This window comes from Alexandromys fortis, unplaced genomic scaffold, assembly GCF_014885135.2.
Source record: "Alexandromys fortis isolate MF-2015 unplaced genomic scaffold, M_Fortis_MF-2015_v1.1 scaffold_317, whole genome shotgun sequence".
Taxonomy (NCBI): Eukaryota; Metazoa; Chordata; class Mammalia; order Rodentia; family Cricetidae; genus Alexandromys; species Alexandromys fortis.
This window is the reverse complement of record NW_026068201.1, coordinates 921,549-943,769: the sequence shown is the minus strand read 5'-3', so window position 1 is coordinate 943,769 and position 22,221 is coordinate 921,549. Positions and strand designations below refer to the sequence as shown.

At 45.0% G+C, this 22,221-nt stretch overlaps 1 protein-coding gene across 6 annotated transcripts; it reads left to right on the top strand.

Annotated features, from left to right (window-relative positions):
- Window positions 1-682: 682 nt before the first annotated feature.
- On the top strand, window positions 683-22,130 carry Las1l (LAS1 like ribosome biogenesis factor). 6 transcript variants are annotated; one of them, XM_050129923.1, is made up of 14 exons: window positions 689-1,006; window positions 1,677-1,802; window positions 2,981-3,050; window positions 5,061-5,142; window positions 6,185-6,484; window positions 6,802-6,848; window positions 7,689-7,798; window positions 10,273-10,358; window positions 10,685-10,735; window positions 11,029-11,235; window positions 11,574-11,721; window positions 16,617-17,194; window positions 20,073-20,220; window positions 21,791-22,130. In XM_050129923.1, exons 1-14 carry the CDS (start codon window positions 813-815, stop codon window positions 21,933-21,935), a joined length of 2,292 nt encoding a protein of 763 aa, XP_049985880.1. In that variant the 5' UTR covers window positions 689-812; the 3' UTR covers window positions 21,936-22,130. The 6 variants fall into 6 exon arrangements, with proteins under 6 accessions (XP_049985882.1, XP_049985880.1, XP_049985879.1 ...); XM_050129922.1 differs by having other exon boundaries at window positions 691-1,006; window positions 20,070-20,220; XM_050129925.1 differs by lacking the exons at window positions 20,073-20,220; window positions 21,791-22,130 and adding an exon at window positions 14,311-14,426 and having other exon boundaries at window positions 683-1,006; window positions 16,617-16,866.
- The last annotated feature ends 91 nt before the right edge of the window (window positions 22,131-22,221 follow it).

Genomic DNA, 22,221 nt, shown 5'->3' with positions numbered 1-22,221 from the left:
GATAATTCTAATTCCACTCATTCATCATGCAACGGGCACATACCAACTTACTTATTTCTTATGTTTTTATTTAACATAAAAATAATTGGTTTCGTTCTGACATTTTCATACTCTCACAGTGTTGCCCTTTGCTCATAGCCACATCCCATCCCCATTATCATCTCTCACCAGTTATGAAACTTCTCACACTATTCTCTTTTTCCATCATCCAAACAGGCTGGGATCAGTTTACTCTGTACCAGCAGTTGTCAAGAAAACAGATCTAGTTCTACTCAATTTTACCTAAATATATGTTATTTTTTCTGTAGCTGCTCTTCAGTGTCCACAGTAATCTATCGGATTAGGAACTTTTTAAATAACTTAAAGCATATTATCGGGAAAGTACAGGAATTAAGCACAATTCCTCCGTTGACCGCCAAGGGGCGCAAAGTATTTTTTTTTTCCTCTTGGCAGTCCGGACACACTGGTTCCTGTAAGGGACAGAAGACGCGAAACAGCCAGGAAACTAGCAGAACCTAGAAGCTGAAAGCTAGTGGTTCGGGTAAGGCGGCTTTGTGGAGAGAACACTTCCGGCGGCGAGTGCGGGCGTAATCCTGCACGTGGGACGCATGCCCCACGTTCCAATTGGGCACCCTGCCGCTGAGAGGCGGGCTTGCGTCGGCGTCGCGCTCTCCAATTGGCTGGTGAGGTGGCCGCCGTTTGAAACGAGGGTCGCACGTTATCGGGAAAGCTGCGGAAGCGCGCGGTACACGGGCGCTTTTCAGGTCTGGTGGGGTTCCAGGACTGAACCTGGTCTTGGATCCCCCCCAGGGATGGACTGCGTGTGGCGTTCGTGGGACGGGAACGACTTCAAAGAGAAACAGCCTCAGCCGCCGCCTTGTCCCGAGAGCATCGTGGTCTCCTGGCTGAGCCGGGCTGAATGGGATCAAGTGACGGTTTATCTGTTCTGCGATGATCAGAAATTGCAGCAGTACGCGCTGAACCGTATTACGGTGTGGCGGAGCAGGTAAGGCGGCGGCGGGGTCAGTCCTCTGACCTGGGTGCTGGGGGTGCCTCACTCCTTCCTTTCCGGAGTTCCCGCGACAGCCTTCCCCGAAGTTGCCTTCTGGTGCCTCCCTCCCAAGTGCCTGGGGGAGGAGGAGAGGGGGCGGGTTGCAGCCAAGTTCTCGTACTCACCTCGTGGATGAAAACTAGGGTGTATGTCCCCTTAACGTTTTTGGACCGGTGAGGTTTAAGCTTTACTTGCCAAACAGAGGGGACCTGAGCCCAGGACTAAAGGGAAGTAGTTAGACATGCTAGGGTGGCTTTCTGATTCTAGTTAGGGATTGGACTGTGGCTCTTTGGATTGGACGCGGGCTGGAGGTGGCTGCTCACTTCAGTTTGGGGCGGGGATGTGATCGTGATTTGCGAGCTCTCTAGCTAAATAGTTTGGGGAGGGGGAGAGAACGAACAGTGTCCACACCACTGCTGCTAACTGTAGTAGCTCATACGTTCCGTGTATCCCAGCCAGCGTCTCACTTCTTTATTACTGTTGGATCTCAGCGATTTTGCCCTGTCTTTCCCACGGTGTTTTGTATTCCCATGCACTTCCTCAGTGTGTATTGGGAGTAGAGCGCAGCGACGCGGGTGGGACAGCGTAAGGACTTTTATGATGGTGCTGGACTGTGGCCCTTTAGGTTAGGCAACGACCTGCCCCTGGCAGTGGCTTCTACTGCTGACCTGGTACGCTGTAAGCTCATGGATGTAGCTGGTGGCTTGGGCACCGATGAACTTAGACTGCTCTATGGCATGGCATTGGTCAGGTAAGACCTGCATGGGGGAATACTGGGGGGTGGCTTTGGGAACTGGAGATGGGTAAACCTGGATGAACAAGGCTTGGCTTCAGGTGCTACCTGAACAAAAGCCCTAGGTAGGTCTTTGTGTGTGAATCACCTTGTGATTGTTTATCTCGGTCATGACTCTGCCTTGTTCACAACTATGCCTTGCCCACACCATCTTTTCTTCCTTTCCAGAAAGCCTTCTCTCTCCTTTTCCCCTCCCCCTTCCCCCCTCCCCTTTCTGAAATATGTATTGGTCGGTGAGGGGATGTGAAATTCAGACCATGTGGAGTTTTCAGAACCAAGTGTAGGGCTGTGAGGGAGCGTGACATTCAGAACATGTGGAGTATTTAGATCCAACCCAGCTTTGACAATCTGGGTTTCCCCTTCCCTATTAACTTAGTCTCTTAACTTTTCACCAATTCCTTTCTTTGGGCAGGGTTTCATCATGTAGCTTCTATTGGTCTACAGCTCACTTTGTAACTGAGGCTGGCTTCCTACTCCAAGGTGATCCTCTTGCCTCTGCCTCCCTAGTTGCCATTGTTCCCAGCTCAGTGGTTCATTGCTGTAATTTATTGTGGATTGTCCAACCATCTTACCATACCATCACCACCATACCTACAGAGGGGACTGGGCTGGGCTCCTTGAACTACTTTTCCTTTTCTCTCCCCTCTGAAAGCTGAACGGTTGCTGAATTGTGGAAGAAAAGACACAGGCTGGGAGCTTCCAATTGAACTGAATCATAGTGGTTCTGAGAATTTCATACATTTTGGGGGGAAGGGTTGCCGCTGAAGTTTTCTCATACTTCAAAGCCTTATATATTTCCACTCTCTGTCTTGATGTCTTCCCCTTTGTCCTCTGTTTCTGTCATTTATCTGTTCCCCATGTGATGTAGTCATTTGTTCTGATATCTATAGCATATTGTGTTCTATCGTATGTCACGATTATTCCAGACCAAGTTTGCCAAGACCAGAACAGTATCTTATTTATCTGTATTGTTTCAGTACACAGCATAGTCCCCAGTCAATGTTGGGCTGACACCAATCGTAAGAACAGGCCAGTCAGTAAGAAGATTGTAGAAATACAAGATATCAGTAACTTTACAAGGAATTTTGAGTGAAACAGGTTTTTATACTCCACCACTTATTTCTTTCCCATCCCAGGTTTGTGAATCTTATCTCAGAGAGGAAGACCAAATGTTCTAACCTCCCCCTCAAGTACCTGGCTCAGGAGGTATGTGTGATAAAATGGCATTGCACATCCTCTTTTTGTAGGAGGGTGTCTTGACTGGGTCATGGTGTAACATGTAAGCAGATTAATCTCATCACTGCCAGGTAGACAGACCCACGAGGAGCATCAGACCCTTAGCTTTCAGGTTTTGAGCTGTTACCACATGAAAGCGTGTGTTCTGTTGCAGCATTCATACACATATGGTTATACTTTGTTTATTGGTTCCTCTCTCAAATCGTCCTTCCATTTGCTTGCATGTCACATTCCATTGTTTCCTTTGTCCCTCTCATTAGGCCCTTCCTCCCTCCCCCACAGTCTGCTTTCTATATTCACCTCCTAAACATATACATGCACATCTGTAAATTTAAATTTAGATTCTGCATATGAGAAAATCTATGAACTGGTTTACTTTCTGAGTTTGGCTTATTTTGTTTGCTTCACATCCTGATCTCCGATTCCATCTATTTTTCTGACGATATCATACTTTACAACTGAGTAAAATTTCATTCTGTAAATGCTTCATGTTGTCTTCATGTACATGTTGATAGACCTATGGGCTCATTATATATTGCAGCAATTGTGAATCAAGGTAGCAGTAAATGTGGATGCGTAAGTATTTCTGTGGTATTTTGCCTTAGAATCCCTGGCTATATATCCAGGAGTGGTGTAGGTGGATCATATGATAATTTTAATTTTGGTTGTTTAGGAACCTCTGTAATGGCCATACCAGTTTACACTCTTGCCAGCAGTGAATAAGGGTACTCTTTTTCCCACATCTCACCAGCATTTACTGTTGCTTGGTTCTTTTTCTTTCTTTTTTTTTGTTTTTTGATTTTTGTTTTTGTTTTTGTTTTTTCTTTTTTAATTTTGAGACAGGGTTTCTCTGTGGCTTTGGAGCCTGTCCTGGAATTAGCTCTCGTAGACCAAGGCTGGCCTCAAATTCACAGAGATCCGCCTGCCTCTGCCTCCTGAGTGCTGTGATTAATGGTGTGTGTGCCACCACCAACCGGTTGCTTGTTTTCTTAATGATAGCAATTCTGACTGGGTTGAGATCAAATCTTGAAAAAAAATTATCTTTTCTTAAGACCTAAGGCTCTTGAACAGTATTTCAAATATTTATTGACCATGCACATTTCTTTGAGAAGTGTATGTTAGTCAGTATATTTATTGATTGTACAATATTTTATTGTTTAATTTTGGAGATTCTTTATAGCTATTACTGCCTATATGATATATACTTGGCAAAGATTTTCTCCCATTTTCTAAGTTGTGCTATCTCTATGTTTTGTTATTTTCTTTGATATGCAGACACTTTTAAGTGTCATGCAATCCCATTTGTTGACTCTTAGGATTATGTCTTGTGCTGTCGGAGTCCTTAACAGAAAGAGTTTGACTTGATGATTGAATGTCCAGTTTTACAGTTTTAAAGAAGCAGATTGTTCCCATGGTTCTCATAACTTGCATTTCAGTGGGCTTGGCAAGCTCTGCTTGTCTTGTCTGCAGTCGCCCAGTGAAAGTGAGGAGCCCGACTATACCTCTGGGTAGGGACACAAAAGAGGGTAGTAGTCAAAATGACTGCCCTCCGGGAGCTAGCTGTCTGAGGAAAGAAACAGCTCAGCCAAGCAGCAAGAAAATGCCAGATATTTCTGGCTTGAGTGAGTATGTTAGTTGTGTAGGGGCTTTGAGGGTGGGTGTGTTCTCAACCGTGAAAAAACTTCCTGGAGCTCTTGTGGGAGGCAGAGAAGGATAAAGATACCTAAGAAGAAGGAAAGGGCAAAGAGAAGCCAAGAAGGTAATTACTAATGCTCTTTCATAGAAATCTCTTACTGGAGAATGGGTGGAGATAGTTGCCTTTTCTTATTTAACACTACTTCCAATGAGCAGTAAAATATAATCAGGAACCCTGTATTTTAATCACTGGGGATGGATGGTCAGGGTGATTCATCCCTGAGTTTCTGCAAGCTTCATTATTTTCTCATTTCTAATTAAACTCATCCTCTACTCCTAAATCAGGTGAACATTCCAGACTGGATTGTTGAACTTCGCCACAAGTTGACCCACAAGAAAATGCCCCATATAAACGACTGCCGCAGAGGTGAATGTCACTGGGTGTGATACCTAGCACAGTTAAGCTCCTGGGTCTGGGCTGGGTGGCTTTTGGGGAAGGGACACAGAGAGGAGGATTGTACCTGGTGTCAGGACCAGAACTTGGGTGAAATAAGTTATAGACTCATTTTGGCTACAGTATAAGGGGCTTTCCAAAGCTTGATGATCACAATATGTAGTATTTTCATATGGAAAAAGCCATATATGAAAATGTATGAAAAATGAAATCAGGATTAGTATTACGTTGTGTTCAATATGACTTAACAGTGTACTGTTCTGGTCCTGTTTTTAAATTTCTGTTATTTTTATTTATATACATGAGTGTGTATTTACTATTTATCTGTGTGTACTTGTAGAGGCCAGGAGAGGTTTTGGGGGCTTCTGAAACTAGGGTTATAGGCAGTCATAAACCACTTGCTCTAGGCATTGGGATCTGAACCTGGGTTCTCTGTAGGTACAATTGCTGTTAGCTGATGAGTCATCTCTTTAGCCCCACTGTTATGGTCCTTTTTGATATTTTAATTATAGGGTATGTTTTCTTCTTAAATTTTGTTATTTAGGTGGAAGTAGTCTGAAGGGGTGGGTTGAGAGGTGTAAACCATAGTGTCATGAACTCGGCATTCTTTTTATCTTGATGAAAACTCCCTGATTTGGGCTCTTCCTTGTAATCAGGAAACCGAGATCTGGAAGAGGAAAGCAATTTGGCTAAGGGAATGTTAAGTAGCTGGTGTAGCTAGGCTTCAGGTCTCCCATTTACCACCCCTTATTTTATTTGTTACCCATGTCTAAGGTCAGTAGTAGTGGTTTTTTCTCCTGGGAAAGATACTAGTGAGCAGGAGAATACAAAGACCAGGCTCAAGAGACGCTCTATGTGGCTACTTGGGAGTTAAGCCCTGGAGACGTCTTTTCCTTAGACTTTCCCATTTATACATGCAAAATGAGAGCAGAAGCCCAGAAAGCTAGGAGCCTGCTAGTTACTTGCCCATAGTTGGTCCTATGACATTTCTGCCCCATTCACCCACCTCTCCTAGGTTGCTACTTTGTCCTGAATTGGCTCCAGAAGACGTACTGGAGCCGTCAACTGGAGGATACCCTGAAAGAGACCTGGGAGTTGGAAGACGACCAGATAGAGCCAGAAGAACACCAAGAAGTGGAAGGTGAAACTATTGTTGATGTTGTAGTAGAAGTAGAAGCAGAAGCAGAGCCAGAGCCAGAGCCTCAGGAGGATGACAAAGATGAAGAGCTGCCTGTTGAGGACAATGTGAACGATAAAGACAAGAAAGAGGCAGATTCTCCTCCAGAACCCAGTCCAAGATATAAAGAGCTGTACGGTAGGTATTCATGTGGGCAAAGGACACTCAGCTTGGGCTCAGAACTGCTTGTTTCCCTAATGGATCGTTTCTGTGGGATCTAGCGAGTCCCAGTATAGAAACTGACTGTTGGAAAGAAACTATCTCACTGGGATAGTTCCGTGATGTAGTGGTTATTGCGTTTGCCCCATGATTTTTCTTGAGTTATGTGAAGTAAGTGGGGAAGGAATTTTAGTTCTCAGTTTATAGCATAAGAAATGAGATACAAGAGGCTCAGATTCACAGAGGGAATGGGAGGCTGGGCTTCCTTCCCTACCGTTTTTCCATGCTGTTTTCAGAAAAAGCACGGGAATTGCTGGTATCATATGAAGAGGAGCAGTTTAAGGTAAGTGTCCTTGGTGCAGTATGCTGTTACCTGCCACAGGCATTTCTTCCCTCTTGCCAGCTACCTGAGAGAGGAATCTTGAGAAAGAATTTGAAAGTGGCAGAGCATGAGGGAGCTTCTCAGAATTTAGAAGAAAATTGGCAAAGCATGAAGGTACTGTTTGGAGGGGTGGGACTAGGAACGAGGAGAGCAGAGTCTGGTCCTGTGAAGTGATGGAAGGAGGCAAACCCATAGTGATGGTGATGGACTGTCTCCTCTGGTGTAGAGAACTGGGAATGGGCTAGTTGTAGAGCCTTGTGATTCTCAAGATGACCAGCAGGTGAGGCAAATGAGCTTCCCTCCATCAGATGAGACTTAAGGTAGTTTTTATAGAAAGGCTCAGAAATCATTTAGTTCATTCTCCCTTTTTTACAGACAGGTTGAAACCTTGGATGAGGAACGGGACAGAGTCAGAGTTATATACATAATTAATAACTGAAGTAGGATAAGAACTTTGGGTCTCAACAATTCCCTTGCTCCCATAACTCATTTCTCCCATATGTTCCTTACCCTTTGGCTCAAAAATCTCAGCTTACCTCAAACCATATCCTTCCATGTGACACCTAGTATCAGAGTATCTGATTATTGGGAGCCACAGGATTGGGAGGGGGAGAGTGGGAAAAGAAGAAAATCTAGTCTTTTTTAGTTGCTGGGCCAATAAAGGAGTTGCGGGCCCATCTTGTGTGCTTTGTCCTGTTCCCTTAAGGGCAATGCTGAGGTACTATGGGAAGGGATCCTAAAGGAATTTGGGGTGGGTTGCTTGGCAGGGTCACACTTCTGATTGACTCCTTTTGCTATCAGGTGCTGGAGAAATACAGGCATTTACCTCAGGCTGTTAAGGTGTGGAACAACCTTTCTCCGTGTGTACAATGTATCCTGGAAGAAATCAAAAGCATTACATGGGAGAACAGGTTTGTAACTTGGTAACTCTGGGTTACCTGCTCTCTAGGGTAGAGGACGAAAGCCTCATTGAAATTGATTTCCAAACCATACCTGGTGATGTAGACTTGCAATCCCAGCTATTTGGGAGGTTGAGGTAGGCAGATTGCAAATTCACAGCCTGTGCTATAGAATAAGTTCAAAGCCAGTCTGCAACTTATTAGACCCTATCTCAAAATAATAGTTGAGTGGGGAAAAAGAAAGGTGCCTGGGAATATTATAGCTCAGCGGTATTATGGTTGCCTAGTATATGCAATGCCCTGAATTCAATTCTTAGTACCAGAAAGGGAAAGCAGGTGTCATATTCTAGCTAGCTGATCTCTGTTGTAGGAAATCCTAGAGGAAATCTTCCTCCCTTTTATGGTGACTATGTCTTCTGTATGGTGTGCCTCTAACCCTGCTAGCTACCAAGTTGCCTGTTGTAGTTACTAGAACAGCCAGAGTTAGGAGTGCCTTTCCTGGCAACTAACACCTTGCTACCTAGTCATGCCTAGGCAGACAAAGGCAGAGCTTTCTTAGGGTGTGGCTGCTAGAGACTAAGTTCCCTCCTCTCCCACTCGGTATGGCTGTGGTGTGTCTCCCTGCCCACAATTCAAGCTGAGTAGGCAAAAATGTTGCTCTTGTTTATTCTGCCTAATTCAATTTGAAAGGGCTTTGAAGGACTCACTACCAACAGCAACCTGTGGAGGCAGGCTGGGAGTGTGATGTGGTTCAGTGGTAGAGCAGTTGCCTAGTGTGCACAGGAGGCAGGCTGGGAGTGTGATGTGGTTCAGTGGTAGAGCAGTTGCCTAGTGTGCACAAAACCTTGGCCTTGATATCTCCAGTGCCAAAAGGGAAAGAAAAGATGAAACAAAAAACTATGGAGGTAAATGCTGGCCCTACAGTGAAGGAAAGTTAAAAGATACCTAAGACGCAGAGTTGAAAAGAATCTATACTAGATCTGTTATAGGTGAGTTTGGATGGAAGCTTGTCATGTAAGCTGGGATTACTCTTGTTATCTTGTCTTTATTTCCAGAAGATTAGTTCCAAAGGTGATGGTGCTGTCATGGATTTTTGTTTGTTTTGTTTTTTGAGACAGGGTCTCCCTATATAGCTCTGGCAGGCCTCAAATGTACTATGTAGACCAGGCTGTCTTGGAACTCAGAGATTTACCTGCCTGTGCTTTCTGAGTGCTCAGATTAAATGTGTGCACCCCACACATTTAATTATTTAATTAATTATAGTAAAATTTGGCATTTTACTATAATTTGCCCATGCTAGACTTCTTGACTCTACCCTTCAGCAAAAGTTTGAGGAATAGCTTCTCCAGCAGCTGGGAAGAACTACCCCTGTGCCCTACATAGTAGTATCTGCCCTTTTGTGCTGAGCAGACAGCTGGTGGCTGTTTTAAGTTCTAAGCTACTTATTTGAGGAGATGAGGGATGATTGGAAGGACAATTATTATCTCAAACTTGGTCTGATGGATAGAAGGAACTGACTATGTTGTCGGCCCTCTAGATACTAGGACATCATGAAAGCTTATTGACTCCTTTAGACCTAGTCAGCTAGGAGAGGTTGTTAGCAAGCCAGTAGCTGTAGAGAATTCACTGTTGATGATTTAAATTTGAGCTAGATGAAGCTGAGAAATCTCCCCTATTGGTGAAGTTTTCAACCCCTCTAACTTTGATCTGGGTTCTCGTACGAAGTCCTGAATCATATTTGGACTAGCAATTGAATACCTAACATTTCAACTTCTAGGATCTAAAAGAAGGTAGCAAGAAGGGAATGTGTAGAGGACAGAGAAAGGGGCAGGAGAAAGAAAAATATTGTAGGAACTGAGCTCTAACCTAGGCATTTATTTTTTTTCTGTCAGCCTAAGACTTTTCTTCTGTTATTTGAGTTGTTCAGTCACCACTGCTCTCATTTATAGACATCACATCACCATGTGCTTGGTCCATGAGTGTTTAAAGCCCACTAATTCCAGACTCTGGCTCAGCTCCTCCCCCAGGAACCTGAAGCCTAATAGCTATTGTCACCTACTTAGTCCCTCCCACTGACTCTGGCCATTTGAACCAGAGACATTAGCTGTTTTGGAAGTGTTGCAGGAATGGGTGAGTCTTCTGTCAGCTTGCATTTTAGTGTGTGCTTTTTTTGTTTTGTTTTTTATTTTGTCTTTCTTCTTTGTGCTGGGAATCAGGCCCTGGCCCTTACGCACACTGTGCTAAGTCTTGTACCAATGAGCCCCAGACAATGGTACAAACTCATATTTCTGTTTTAAATAGCCAGTGAATCAATGCAGTATATTTGGAAAGGACACCTTTTTCTTCCTTAGACTGAGGTTTGTTATGTTACCCAGGGTGGTTCTGAACTTGAGGATGCTTTTGCCTTGGCCTCCTGTGTCACCTGAGTAGCTAGGATTGTAGGCGTGTGCAACCGTGCCCTTTAAATTACTGTCTGTTTGCTTTAGGGATGCTGTGCTGGATGCTTTTCTGGACGAAGGCTTCCTTATCCCCACTTTCGAGCAATTGGCAGCTTTGCAGATAGAGTATGAAGGTAGGGTCCCGGATGTCCACAGGACTCTTAGGGTTCTGTGTTTCTTGTGTGGGAACTCCAGAAGTGGGCTGGAGTGTGGGGTGGGACGGGACTGAAACTTCAGCCCTTTGGCTGAACAGAATAGACAGTCCTGCTGATGCGTAGTAGTGGGACTTTCTTTAGGTGGCCTTGAATTGGTCAAGGTGGGTAGGGATGGGTAGGGCGGCGGTTTCTTAACACTGTTGTTGTGCCTTGTTAAATATGATTTAGCCACTAGCTAGAGAGCTAGAACAGCAGCATTGGAAGGGCCTTGAGAGGTCATCTAGTCCAACATCCTCATGTTACAGATGGTCAGACTGAGGTCCAGAAAGGGGAAGTTACTGAACCAAATTCACACAGTGAGTTATCGACAAAGCTGAAGTCAGAATCAGAGCTCTTTTTCTTTTGTATTTGCTTTTGTATCAGTTGTTTACCAGATACTAACTGGTTTCTTTTTCCCTGCTCTGCTTTCCTTTCCTCTTGCTCTGCAATGGCAATTCTTGTTGTTGGGACTTGGGTATGTCTGTTCTTTCTCTTTGGTTTGCATTTTTTCTTCTCCCCCTCTTGCTGGCTTGCTTTTGGTGCTCTCTCATTCTTTTGCTCTTGACCCCATTGCCCTTCCCATCATCAACGGGTATCCCTCACAAACCAGAAAACATCAACTTGAGTGACGTCTTGGTGCCAAAGCCATTCTCTCAGTTCTGGCAGCCACTGCTCAGGGGCCTGCACTCCCAGACCTTCACACAGGCCCTGCTGGAGAGGATGTTCTTTGAGTTGTCTACCTTGGGGAGCACTGGGATCCGGTCTACCTACATCCTTAGATGGACTGTTGAACTGATCGTGGCCAACACCAAGATTGGTGAGGAAAACTAGCCCTCTTCCCAGGGCCCAGGCATCTCAAGCAGAAGCATATGCCAGTGGTCTCCGCTTGTGGACAGCTCCCTTGTTAAAGGTTTAAAGTTGCTCAAGAGAGTCCTGTGGGGAGTAGTGAACAAATAGATCTCCCTCTTCCTTTCTCTTCTTAGAGCCAAGTAAATTGGGCGCTCTGGATGCTTTGCACAGTTGGAAAATACAGGGTGGAGATTTGAGGGGGTGGGGGGGGGGTGATGAGGGATTGATCCTGAATTTTGAGGTCAAAGATTGGGTGGAGGACTCACCTGACTCTTTATCTTATCTTAAGCCTCTGTTTTCTTTCAGGACGGAATGCCCGGAAGTTTTCTGCAAGCCAGTGGGAAGCAAGAAAGAGCTGGAGGCTGTTCAACTGTTCTGCCTCCCTTGATTGGCCCCAGGTGGTCGAGTCCTGCTTGGGCTCACCTTGCTGGGCCAGTCCCCAACTCCTTCAGCTGTAAGTCTTAGTTCCCTCTGGTAATAGGGTATGGCCCTGGAAGCCTCGGGGCCTCACAGCATTAGACTGGCAGAGTTGGAAGGCTCCTTTGGAGAATTCTATCCTGGTATCCCATTCCTTCCAGTAACAGATTGGAGAACTGAGTCTGGAAAGGGGAGGGGTAGGGTGCTGCTTCCTATGGTCATTCCTTTTAAGACTTGGCTAAACTGAGTCTGGTGTGAGAATGCTTAGCATAGTGGCCTGCACAGAGTAAGTGCACAGTAAATGGTAACTGGTGTTTATTATTGAACCCAGGTCTTCTGGCTCGAAGCCCAGTGCTATCTCCTCTATGTGCTTCCTAAAGTATACCATTGATAGTTACACAACAATCCCCAATGCTTTCTTAGCAGAATGAAGGTTTAACCTGACATCCAGTTATATTTGTGTTTCTGGACCTACCTGTCATGGTAACCATATCTCTTGTGAGTCCCTTTATTCAGTTCTCTCTAAGTTGTGTGCTCAGTTGGAGTGTTGTTTTGATTCCTGTAAATATTTGTGGTTGTTTGCCTTTCCCTCTTTTCTGTCACTTCCTGGCCCTAAGCTACTTCCCTCATTCTCCTGAAAGCCTTTAGTCCCTGATTCTCTTCCTGCTTTCTAGAGCAGTATTTGTCATTCGAGTGACCCATTTGTCCCACATTTCCTCAACTCCGGAGATTTTCATTCTGTACTGTACACAGCAGCACATTTCCATTATTCCGAGCTTTCTTCCTCCGAAAGCTGACATCCCAGCATTCTACTTGGTGACCATGTCTTGTCCTTTCATTTTCACCCTCCTATCCCGTGACACTGCTTTTACCTGGGTCCCAACCGCCATCCCTTTATTTCTTTCCTTTATTTTGCTTCCTCAGCCTTGTCTGTAGTTAATCACATCACTTCTCTTTGGCACCTTCTGTTCTTGTGATCCTTTGGCAGTGTCTGACTTACAGACTCCCAGGCTGGGATTCATTTCCCAGCTCTGTTTCTTCCTTCCCCTCAGCCTGGGTAGCTAGTCCAGTTTGCCCTGAGAAAAACACAGCACTGCTCATTGCTGCCAATGTAGCTTTACACTTTCTAGTCTCCCACCAGGCTTCAGTTCTATGTTTACGCATTTGTTACTGACCTCTTGGGCTCCAGTCTTGGACTGTTTTAAACACATCCCATTGACCTCTAGTCCTTGCATTTCACCCTAGCTTCCTTCAGTACATGAAGGCATGTACCAGGTCTCCCTCAACCTGATGTTGAGTCCTCTTGAGCTGGTCTGTCTCTAAAGTCAACACCACCAATCTCAGTTTGAGGTGGCCTTGCACTGCATCAAAACCCATTCTTCTGTCTGTGCTTCGGAGGCCAGCATTGTTGGGGCCCCACTGCAGTTTCTCTTTTGCTTAGCTGGTTCTTACCCTTTATGAATGTGTCTGAGTTTTTTTTTTTTCCATGTTAAAGGAGTAATAATACAAGCAGTATCTGCTTTGACCATGCATATTTTTGTTTGCTTATTATCAGCTTGGCACTTTTTTCTCCTATCTCTCAAAAGTGGTTTTCACGCAGCATCTTGATTTTCTCCTCTTTTCCTCCTTAACCTGCTGCGGTTTTGTTGGTACTCGGTCCCAAAGCTGCCTTGACCTAATTATCTAAACCAGGTCTCCTCATTAATTTCTATGTCTGCTACGTTAATGCTGAATGCCATACCCTCCTGGAAATGCCAGTGTTTATTTCCTGTCCATAGAAACTTCTCAGCTCACATCTCCTTTTCCTCCACAGTTCAGTTTCCTCTATCCAACTGTATGTTCAACATCTGCCTTTGAATGGGCAGTCCAGTGCGAGAGCAGATCCTTTATTGTTGCAGATCTCACTTGGTGGTAGCACAGTCTAACCTTTGTTGACTCCTAAATATTTTCCAAATTTGAGATTTATGTTGCCGTGTCTACCCCGCCCCCCTGTGTCTCCTTCCTCCCTCTCCTAGACTAAGCTTTGCAAGGGCAAGAGCTCTGCATTAGCTCTCTGTACTCCAGCGTATTACACAAATCCAGTCACCAGGCAGACTTTAGTAAATGCCATTGAACTCAGTGAAATATCCTCTGCCGTTTCCTTAGCAGCAGTGCTTATATTGGTAGGACATGACCCAGTGTGTGAGAAATGAGTGAAGTGGAAGACTGGATGCCAAGACTGCGTTAGTTTCCTCATCCATCTATTTGATCCAAAAGTCTTTCTTGAACCCTTAGTGGCATCTGGGCTACAATCATATTTATAAACTAAAAATGTGGCCTTACAGACAAATTCAGCCAAGGCAGGAGCTTCAGGAGATGGGACCAAGCTGTACAGCCACGCTGCCAGATGTGTGAGCTCTGGAATAGGACTGATGTGAATAGAAATGGGGAAACAAGCTAGCAGTTTATGGAGGAGTCAGGCTAGAGCATCAAAGGAAGCACTGTGCGTTTCCAAAAGAAAAAAATCAAGGAAGTTCTGAAAAGTGTAGAAGGAATGTAAGATGTGTTTGTACGTGGGGGAGGGAGTGAAAAGAGCAGAATGGAGAGGTTTGATTAGATGGCCTTCAAGGTACTTTCCAATCCTAAGTGCCTGCAGAGTGGAAGCTGCTGGTCTTGGAGAAGTCTGGACCACAGAGATCTTCTCCCAACCCAAGCATATCAGAGGGATGCGACACATGCCAGCAGTAACAGCGGCTCACCTGGGTACGATTCCTTGTGCACAGATCCTACCTTTCTCAGATAATCAATGAATTTGCATCAAATCACCCATTATACAGAGTGGGAAATAGAGGGGTTGTGCCTAGGTATGCTACAGTTAGGGCCCAAACCCCCTGTAGCCTGTCCTTATGTCTGAGGTTTTCTTTAATGTTCCACATAGATTGAGCTATGGCAGAAAACCTGTTACTATGTGAATACAGACCTCTGTTTTTGTTTTTTTTTTTTTTCCAGAGAAAATATAAAAGATACCACAGATAATTAAGTATTAGGCATCCCGTTTCTTTTTTCAGTAGGCTATTTCCTTTAATTTGACACAGTAGTCTTGGGAGGTGGAAGTATAATACATTTTCACAGATAGGGTATCTAGGGACTAAGGATTGCAGTACCTTAAAATCACAGTGTTTTTTGGATAATGAGATGAGAATCGGGACCTGAGTTCTGTGGGTCTAAACTCCACTTTCTTTCTACCAGCCTAAGCCCATGACCTCAGTCCCAGGCTGTCAGGAAAGAGATGCATTTGATGATTTATATCAGTACAGCACCTAATGGGCCGGCTAGAAGCTGGGCACAGGGGACGGGTAATAAGCAGCAGGGACAAGGCATCTTGCCAACGTCAAGTGCCTGAGGACATTTATTATTAATCACACTAATGGACCCCAGTGAGAGAGAGGGTAGGCTTTCTTCCTGCCTTTTCCTCACATAAAGCCGTAGGCATCCAGGAGCTTCCCTCAGCTGGGCCATCAGCTCGATATCAACGAGTGTCCTCTTGGAATATGAGATGAGTTCTGCCAACAGGGACTCCCAGTCCAGTCAGTAGATCCCAGCTCTGTCCCCAGAGACCAGTGGCCAGTCATTTGCGACCAGTCTGCATGCGCTGCTTGTGCTCTCTCTGCAAAACATGCCTAGTTCACATTCTACACTTCGAGAAGGACGTGCCCCATCCCTCCATCCTGCTGTGTGTCCCACAGTGCCGGCCACCTCTTAGGGGCCAGGCTCTGTGAGCTGTGCTCACCTTCATCCTCCCCAGCAGCTCCGTATCTGTTAGTGGTTTTGTTGTTAGCACCGTCTGTTATGTGCACAGTATCATCTTGTTGAATTCTCCTCTGTTGGACCCTTCCCGTTGGTCACCAAGCCGTGCTCTTTGTGTGTTTGTCCTTTACAGCTTCCTCCCTGCCATGTCTACCAACAGTGCCTGAGGTCCTCCCTACCCAACTGTTTTGAGTTGTGAAAACAGGTGCCTCCCTGGTCTTCCTGCCTCTAGGCTCCCCGCCCTGGCCATCCTCCCTCCATGTGGTTAGCATGGTGATCTTCAGAAACGGGGACTTTGACCTGTCCTCAGAGTTGGCAGATGGCCTGCCCCATGATGCACACACTTCCCTTCCCAGCCTTCTTTTCTTCCCACAGCTCCCCAGCCCGGGCCTTGCCCTCCCGCCAGGCTACTCTGGCCACAGGCAGTGTGCTCCCTCTTGTCCCTGGGCTACCTGGGCCTCACCTACATGAAGCCCTCCCCGGTCTCTGCTCCCTCCTTGAACTTTCTGCTTCCCCTTAGCTCCTATAGCACGCAGTCAATTAACAGTGCTCATCAGGCCTCCCTTCCACATTCGCTTTGTCTCGTCAACTGCTGCTGTTTTCTTTCTTTTCCTCCATTCCAGGCTGGGCTGTAGCTGCTCCCATAAGGAATCACACATTGTGTTCCATGCAGAAGAAACCCAGCACACTCCCACCATATCCTTGGCCCTCAGGATAGAATCCTCAGCTAGGCCCAAAGGAGAGACTGTTCTCCCATTCTGATTTCCAGTCCCATATGCCCATTTAGGCTAGTTTATATTTATGTAGTGTTTGAGTGCAGACTAGTAGCTGTCACTCATTGCCTGTCGCCGTGTGCTAGACACTCAGCCAGGCATTCTAGGTGAGCTTTATTTCCTCCTCCCAAGAACCCTAGAAGTTAGATTCTGCTATTGTCTTCATTTTAATGAGGATAGAAGCAAAGCGTACAGATGTGCCAGAGAACTGAGCTAGCATACATGTTCCTGTTTTGCATTCTCTCTGCCCTATTGTGCTGCCCTTCAGAGGCAGGTATTGAAGTTAAGAGAATAAGTTCAAACCCCAGAGTGCTGGGCTATGAACTGACTTGAGACCTTGACCTTTTCCTACTCCATCCCTCCGTTTGCTTAGAGTCTTCAACGCCATGGGACAGGTCTTGCCCGATGGGGAGCAGGAGAAGCTGCTGCGTGTCTGTTCCATTTATACTCAGAATGGAGAGAATGGTGTGGCAAAGACAAGTGTAGGTTCCTCTTCAGCTGGGAAAAGTCCATACACATTGGATACCTTACATCAGGACCCAAAACCATCTGGTGCCAACTGTGAGTCTGAAGAAAATACTCAACAGAAGGAGCAAGGCAGCCTTAAGGATGCCAAGCAAGGGGACGAAAAGGAGAAAGAGGAGGAGGAGCAGCAGGAGAATGAGGTGGAGCAGGATGAGGATGAGGAACAGGAGCAAAAGGTCTTTCAAGATCAGATGGAGGAAGATGTAGAGGAAAGTTATGACTTGATAGAGGAAGAAGAGGAAATGGATGAGGATGAAGACGACGACGACGATGATGATGATGATGACGAAGACGACGATGACGATGAAGACAGAATGGAGATGGGGGCTTTCTCTCTCATGAAGGAATCCTACGATTTTGAGAATACTAGGGTCATGTCCTGGAAAAGGGAAGCTTTGCAGGGTTCAGCATGGCAACTAAGCTCTGGTAAGTAGCCCTTAAATCCACTTCCTTTCTTCTTTATCGATTGCCTCGATTCTTCATTGGCCCTTCTTCTGTTTTCAGTTTCCCTCTGCCTCTCTTCCCATCTCTCTTAAGATTCAGTATCACAATGTAACCCTAGACTTGAGATCCTGTAGCCTTAGCCTTCTGAGTGCATGTCCACTATCCTCAGCTGTAACTCTTTGAGATGGAGGTTTCACTATGCTGCCTATACTGCTGTTGTTCCTGTGGGTTCAAGTAATCCCCTTTTCAGCCTCCTGAGCAGGTAGAATTATAGTTTGATGCCATTGTGCTCTGCTGGCTGTCTCTTGAGGCCTTCCTTCCCCCCAGAGAATAGATGAGAAAGGGACAGGATGTAGATAGTGTGTGACAAGCCTTAGGCACCCAGATACATGGATGGCAAGTGGCTTCACATAAGTAGCACATTTAAGTAAGTACCTGCATGTGATCTTACCTGGGCAGTAAGAGGAAAAGAATGTGATAGACCAGGGCCGTGTATGTATTAGGGCACATGCTTTTGTGTACACTAAGAGTGCTTTCTATGTACACATAGAGACTGACTGGTGGTAACTAGTTTTTGCTGTGTGTATTGGAACCTGGGGTATTAAGTCAGAAAAACTGGAGACAAGATCAAAAGAAAATAGAGAGTGGTTCAGATGTTAGGTGTTCATCCAAGTCCATGAGATTGAAGCCCAGAGAGGATGCAGGGGAGGCTTGGTGATGGAGAGTGAGGTGCATGGGTCCTTTTCTCTGAGGGTAGTTTTTTGAATGACTTCATTTAGTTTGAGGAGGAGCCTTAATGGAAACAGACATGGAGCAAATAGAACAATCAATATGGGGTGGTACATATCTGCATGCACATGGAAACCAGAGGCAGGGGCGTGGTCTGTGTGCCAAAGCCTGGAGAAGGAAGGAAAGCAGCTGAGCCCAGTGAGGAGTAAGATAGAATCAAGAATTGAATGAGCTCGTGGGAAGATCTGTAGCCTTTGCCCTATGAAGACAGGTATGGAAGGGTTGTGGTATAAAAACTCGAGTGGGAGTGCCAGGAGTGAGTGAGCAGTGTGTCTGTCTGTCTGTCTCTGTCCATGTCTGTGTGACATTTGATAGGTAAATTGTGAAATAGAACAGAAAAACCTCTTAGGGCAAGGAAAGCTGAGAGGTTGGGGATTTGTAAATAGCAAAAGGGAGAGGAATTGGCACCGGAACAGTTGTGTCTGTGGGGTAGGGTGGGGTTAGATGTGGGTGGAAGAGAAAAATAGGGGAGGTGAAGAGAATCTCAAATAGGTCATAGTGTTGTATGTGTTTTCTGAAGAGGAAGCAAGATCAGCTGAGACACATGAGATCCAGAAAGTGTCTGTGAGGGAAGGTGGGAGCCTGCAGAGGGGTTTATGACTAGGCAGTGAGAGCCATTTAGAATCGGCTCTGTGCTCTAACTTAGAGGACATGTACAAGGATGTCAGGCTAAAGATATATGGGAATAATATACATATGTTTGGGAATGTTAGTGATGGGAATGGCCAGCTCATGCCTGCTAGAACCAATGGTAGTGAGCCTTGTGTGTGATGGTATCTGTATTGGGTGATAAAAGATTATGAGGACAGATACAAGTTTTTATCAGGGCCAGGATTAGGGAGATGTGCAAATAGAGAGATTGTTCTAACCTCAGAAATAGTATCCACCCTTAAGGATGTGTGTGTGTGTGTGTGTGTGTGTGTGTGTATATATATATATATATATATCTTTGGGCAAGGCCACTAAGAAAGGATACGGCATTCAAACACATCATGGGGGTATAGCTGTATAAACAATTGTGATCAGTATTGGTGGGTATGGACAGGACATGCTGTGAGAATTCTGAGATTTCCACTAATTAATGCATTGATACAGCCATATCTGAGGATGTCTTTGCTTATGCGGTGAAAAGTGTCTGTAGCTGTGTGTATGTGTAGATAATGTAAGCACATAGGGTAAGAGTTATAAAGTGCCAAGGTGGTGGAATGCTAAGATGCATAGAGTATTCTTGAGAAGTGCTGCTAACAGTGAGGACAGAGCCTGGGACATGTAGAAAGCTAATAGGGCTAGGTAGGTAGATGGGGGTGCGCCTGTCTACCAGTAGGAAAACCAGCTCATCAGCCCACTTTTTTTCTGTAAATATTTTTATTTGATATTTTAAAATTAGTCTAAGTTTTCATGAAAGCATACATTATATGTTAAAGATATTTGCCATCATACCTTCCTATCATTTTACATTCCTCTCTCATTAGTTCGCCTCGCTTCCCTAGACAGTTAAAATGTGTACTTTAATGTGAGATGTGCAGTACATGATTTTATGCATGTATGTAAGATAGATAGCACAAATAAGAGAAGGCCTGGTATTTGTCTTTCTGAGATTGGCTTACTTAATATGGTTTCCTGCCATAGCATTCATTTTCTTTAGAGCTGAAAAAAACCCTTGATATTTATCTGTTGCCTTTCCTTCATTCACTCCTCTGTTCTTGAACACCTAGGTTGGTTCCATGGTTTGGCTATTGTGAATAATGCTGTAATAGACACTGATGTGCAAACATCTCTGTGATACATTGATTTTTGAAATCTTTTGGGTAAATACGGTACTCTGGGTTTTTGTTGTTGTTATTGTTGGTTTATTTTTTTTGTTTTGAGAAACCATTATCCTGACTCCCACAGTGGCTCGACTAATTTACATTCCCATCAGCAGCATATGAGAGTTCCCTTTCCATATCTTTACCAGCATTTATTGTTACTTCTTTTTTTTTTAATGACTGCCTTTCTAATTAAGATGGAGTCAGTATAGTTTTGACTTTTCCCAAGCTTACTCTTGCCACTTTTCTTTGTTATACAGAAGATGTGCGATGGGGTGCATTCCCTATAGGCCGAATGCCAGGTCAGACTGACGACCCAACAGAACTTTTGTTGGATAATTACGACACCATGTATCTTTTGGACCAACCTGTACTCGAGCAGCGGCTAGAAGACCCAAAGTCCAGGAGTAGGTGAGTACCTGTGGCAGTGGGCTTTCTCAGCCCTTTGAGTGCCTCTGATGGATGAAGAGGAAACAAAAGTGGGTCGGATGAGTCAGTAGTTTTGCCCTTGTTAGTATTCCTATTTCTTTTCCCTAGTATAGGGAACCAGTGGAGTAGTCACACATGATTTGATGCCACTTCCAGGTTGAGTCCAGTTTGTATACAAGTGCTTCTCTATATGCATTTGTCTATGGGCCATTGGAATTGAGAGTCCATTCCTGTTCTGCTTGCTTATTCCCTAGGAGATGACTTGAACTCCCCTTCACTTGGGCATTCTGGGGGAGGACTCTAAAATCTAATTGCCCCAGAAGCAGATGAATAGAGGAGGTAGCTGGGGAAGCCAATTGGAAGTGGGATTCCATTATAAGAGGCCCCTTTCTCCGCCAACTAACCTGGCCCTAGGAAAGCTTGGCTTAGTGAGTGCCAGGGCATATAGAGCTGTTGACTTGGCCCATCTTTGTAGCCCTCTTCCATTAGTAGTTGGTATATGAAATGCCAACCCTTACTTTGCTCAGCTTTACCCTTGATTTGGCTTTGTGACTTTGAGTAGATTCTTTCTTATTCAACTCTGGACCTTAGTTTCTTTGTAAAGTTGTGGGTGATGGAAAGGGGTGGGACTTATTTCTAAGGTTTTTTTTTTTTCAGCTATAGTATTATAACTATAGTACTAGAAAGATGGCTCACTGGTTAAGAGCACTGCCTGGTCTTCCAAAGGTCCTGAGTTCAATTCCCAGCAACCACATGGTGGCTCACAATCATCTGTAGTAAGGATATTGTGCCCTCTTGAGGAAGAGACCTGGTCAGTCATCGTCATCATCATGAAAGCCAATATGGACAAGTTCAACAGAACCACCATATATGGGCTGCTTATGCATGCTTCAGCATTGCCAGGGAATAATTTTATTTTTTCATTCATCCACTGTAACTATAGATCTGCCTGAGTGCTATCAACTAAATGGCACCTCATCTAGCTGGAAGGACCTTTGATCTACAGGAAGCAGGAACTCAGAGTGTTTGTGAGGTTAGGGAGACAGAGGATAGTTGTGTACCTCATGCAGTCTTAAAATATGGAGCAGGGTTGGGTCACATTAACTCTATATCCCAAGCCTCATATTGAGCCCCTTAACTCGCTATTAGATGTGAGAGGGATCCACCCGAATGTCCTTTGGGTCCTAAGCTCTAGGACCTTGGAAAGAGGCTCTACCGAGGCAGCCAGCCACTCTGTTATCCTCCTGGAGCTGAGGTGGGACCTCTATCCCTTAACCTCGAGCAATACATGAGATTTAACATAGTTTCTGTACTGCAATTCTGTGTAATGCTTCACTTGAGAAGTTCTAATCTCATTCCTTCCTTTCATGGGCAGGGAGAAGAGCCACCCCTGGTTCTCACCTGAAATCATCTGTCAAGAGTAGCTCCTATCTCTATAAAGACAGGCAGGAAGTTGGCCTTTCCCACAGGCACATACAAGTCAAGTTCCCTTAGCTCCTCCAGAGTTTAGAGCCACTCCTTTCCCTGACTGACTCCCCATTTTTTTCTGCAGCACTTTGAGCCTAAGTTGTTGTGGAGGCAGTAGCAACTCTAGCAGCAGCAGCAGCAGCAGCGGCAGCAGCAGCGGCAACTTGGAGGGCCTTCTCTGGAACCAGGGACAATTGCATGGGCTCAAAGCTGGCCTGCAGCTCTTCTGATGACTGTCTTGATGCAATTGGCCTTTAAGCCCCGCTATATTTCACAGCCCAGAGTCTATCCATGGTACAGACTGAACAACCTGGGAAATAGTTCAGATCAGCTGTACCAATTTACCTTTCCACCGCAATAGAAATTTGAATATTTACCCAGATTTTCTGTTTTGTTTTGAAAAATAATAAACAGATTTTTTGTCATGGTGTTTGTGAGATGAGGGTGTGTCTTCTGAGTTAGACAAGTGTAATTCTCCCTTTATTTTGTGGATATTCTATAACAGGTGACATGGTA

Bases quoted from the DNA above. Each gene is read 5' to 3' on its own strand.
- Las1l (XM_050129922.1), top strand. From the start codon at position 813: ATGGACTGCGTGTGGCGTTCGTGGGACGGGAACGACTTCAAAGAGAAA. The intron at 10,736-11,028 runs GTGAGTTATCGA...CTCACAAACCAG, and splicing joins TACTGAACCAAATTCACACA to AAAACATCAACTTGAGTGAC. The intron at 11,722-16,616 runs GTAAGTCTTAGT...CCGTTTGCTTAG, and splicing joins AGTCCCCAACTCCTTCAGCT to AGTCTTCAACGCCATGGGAC.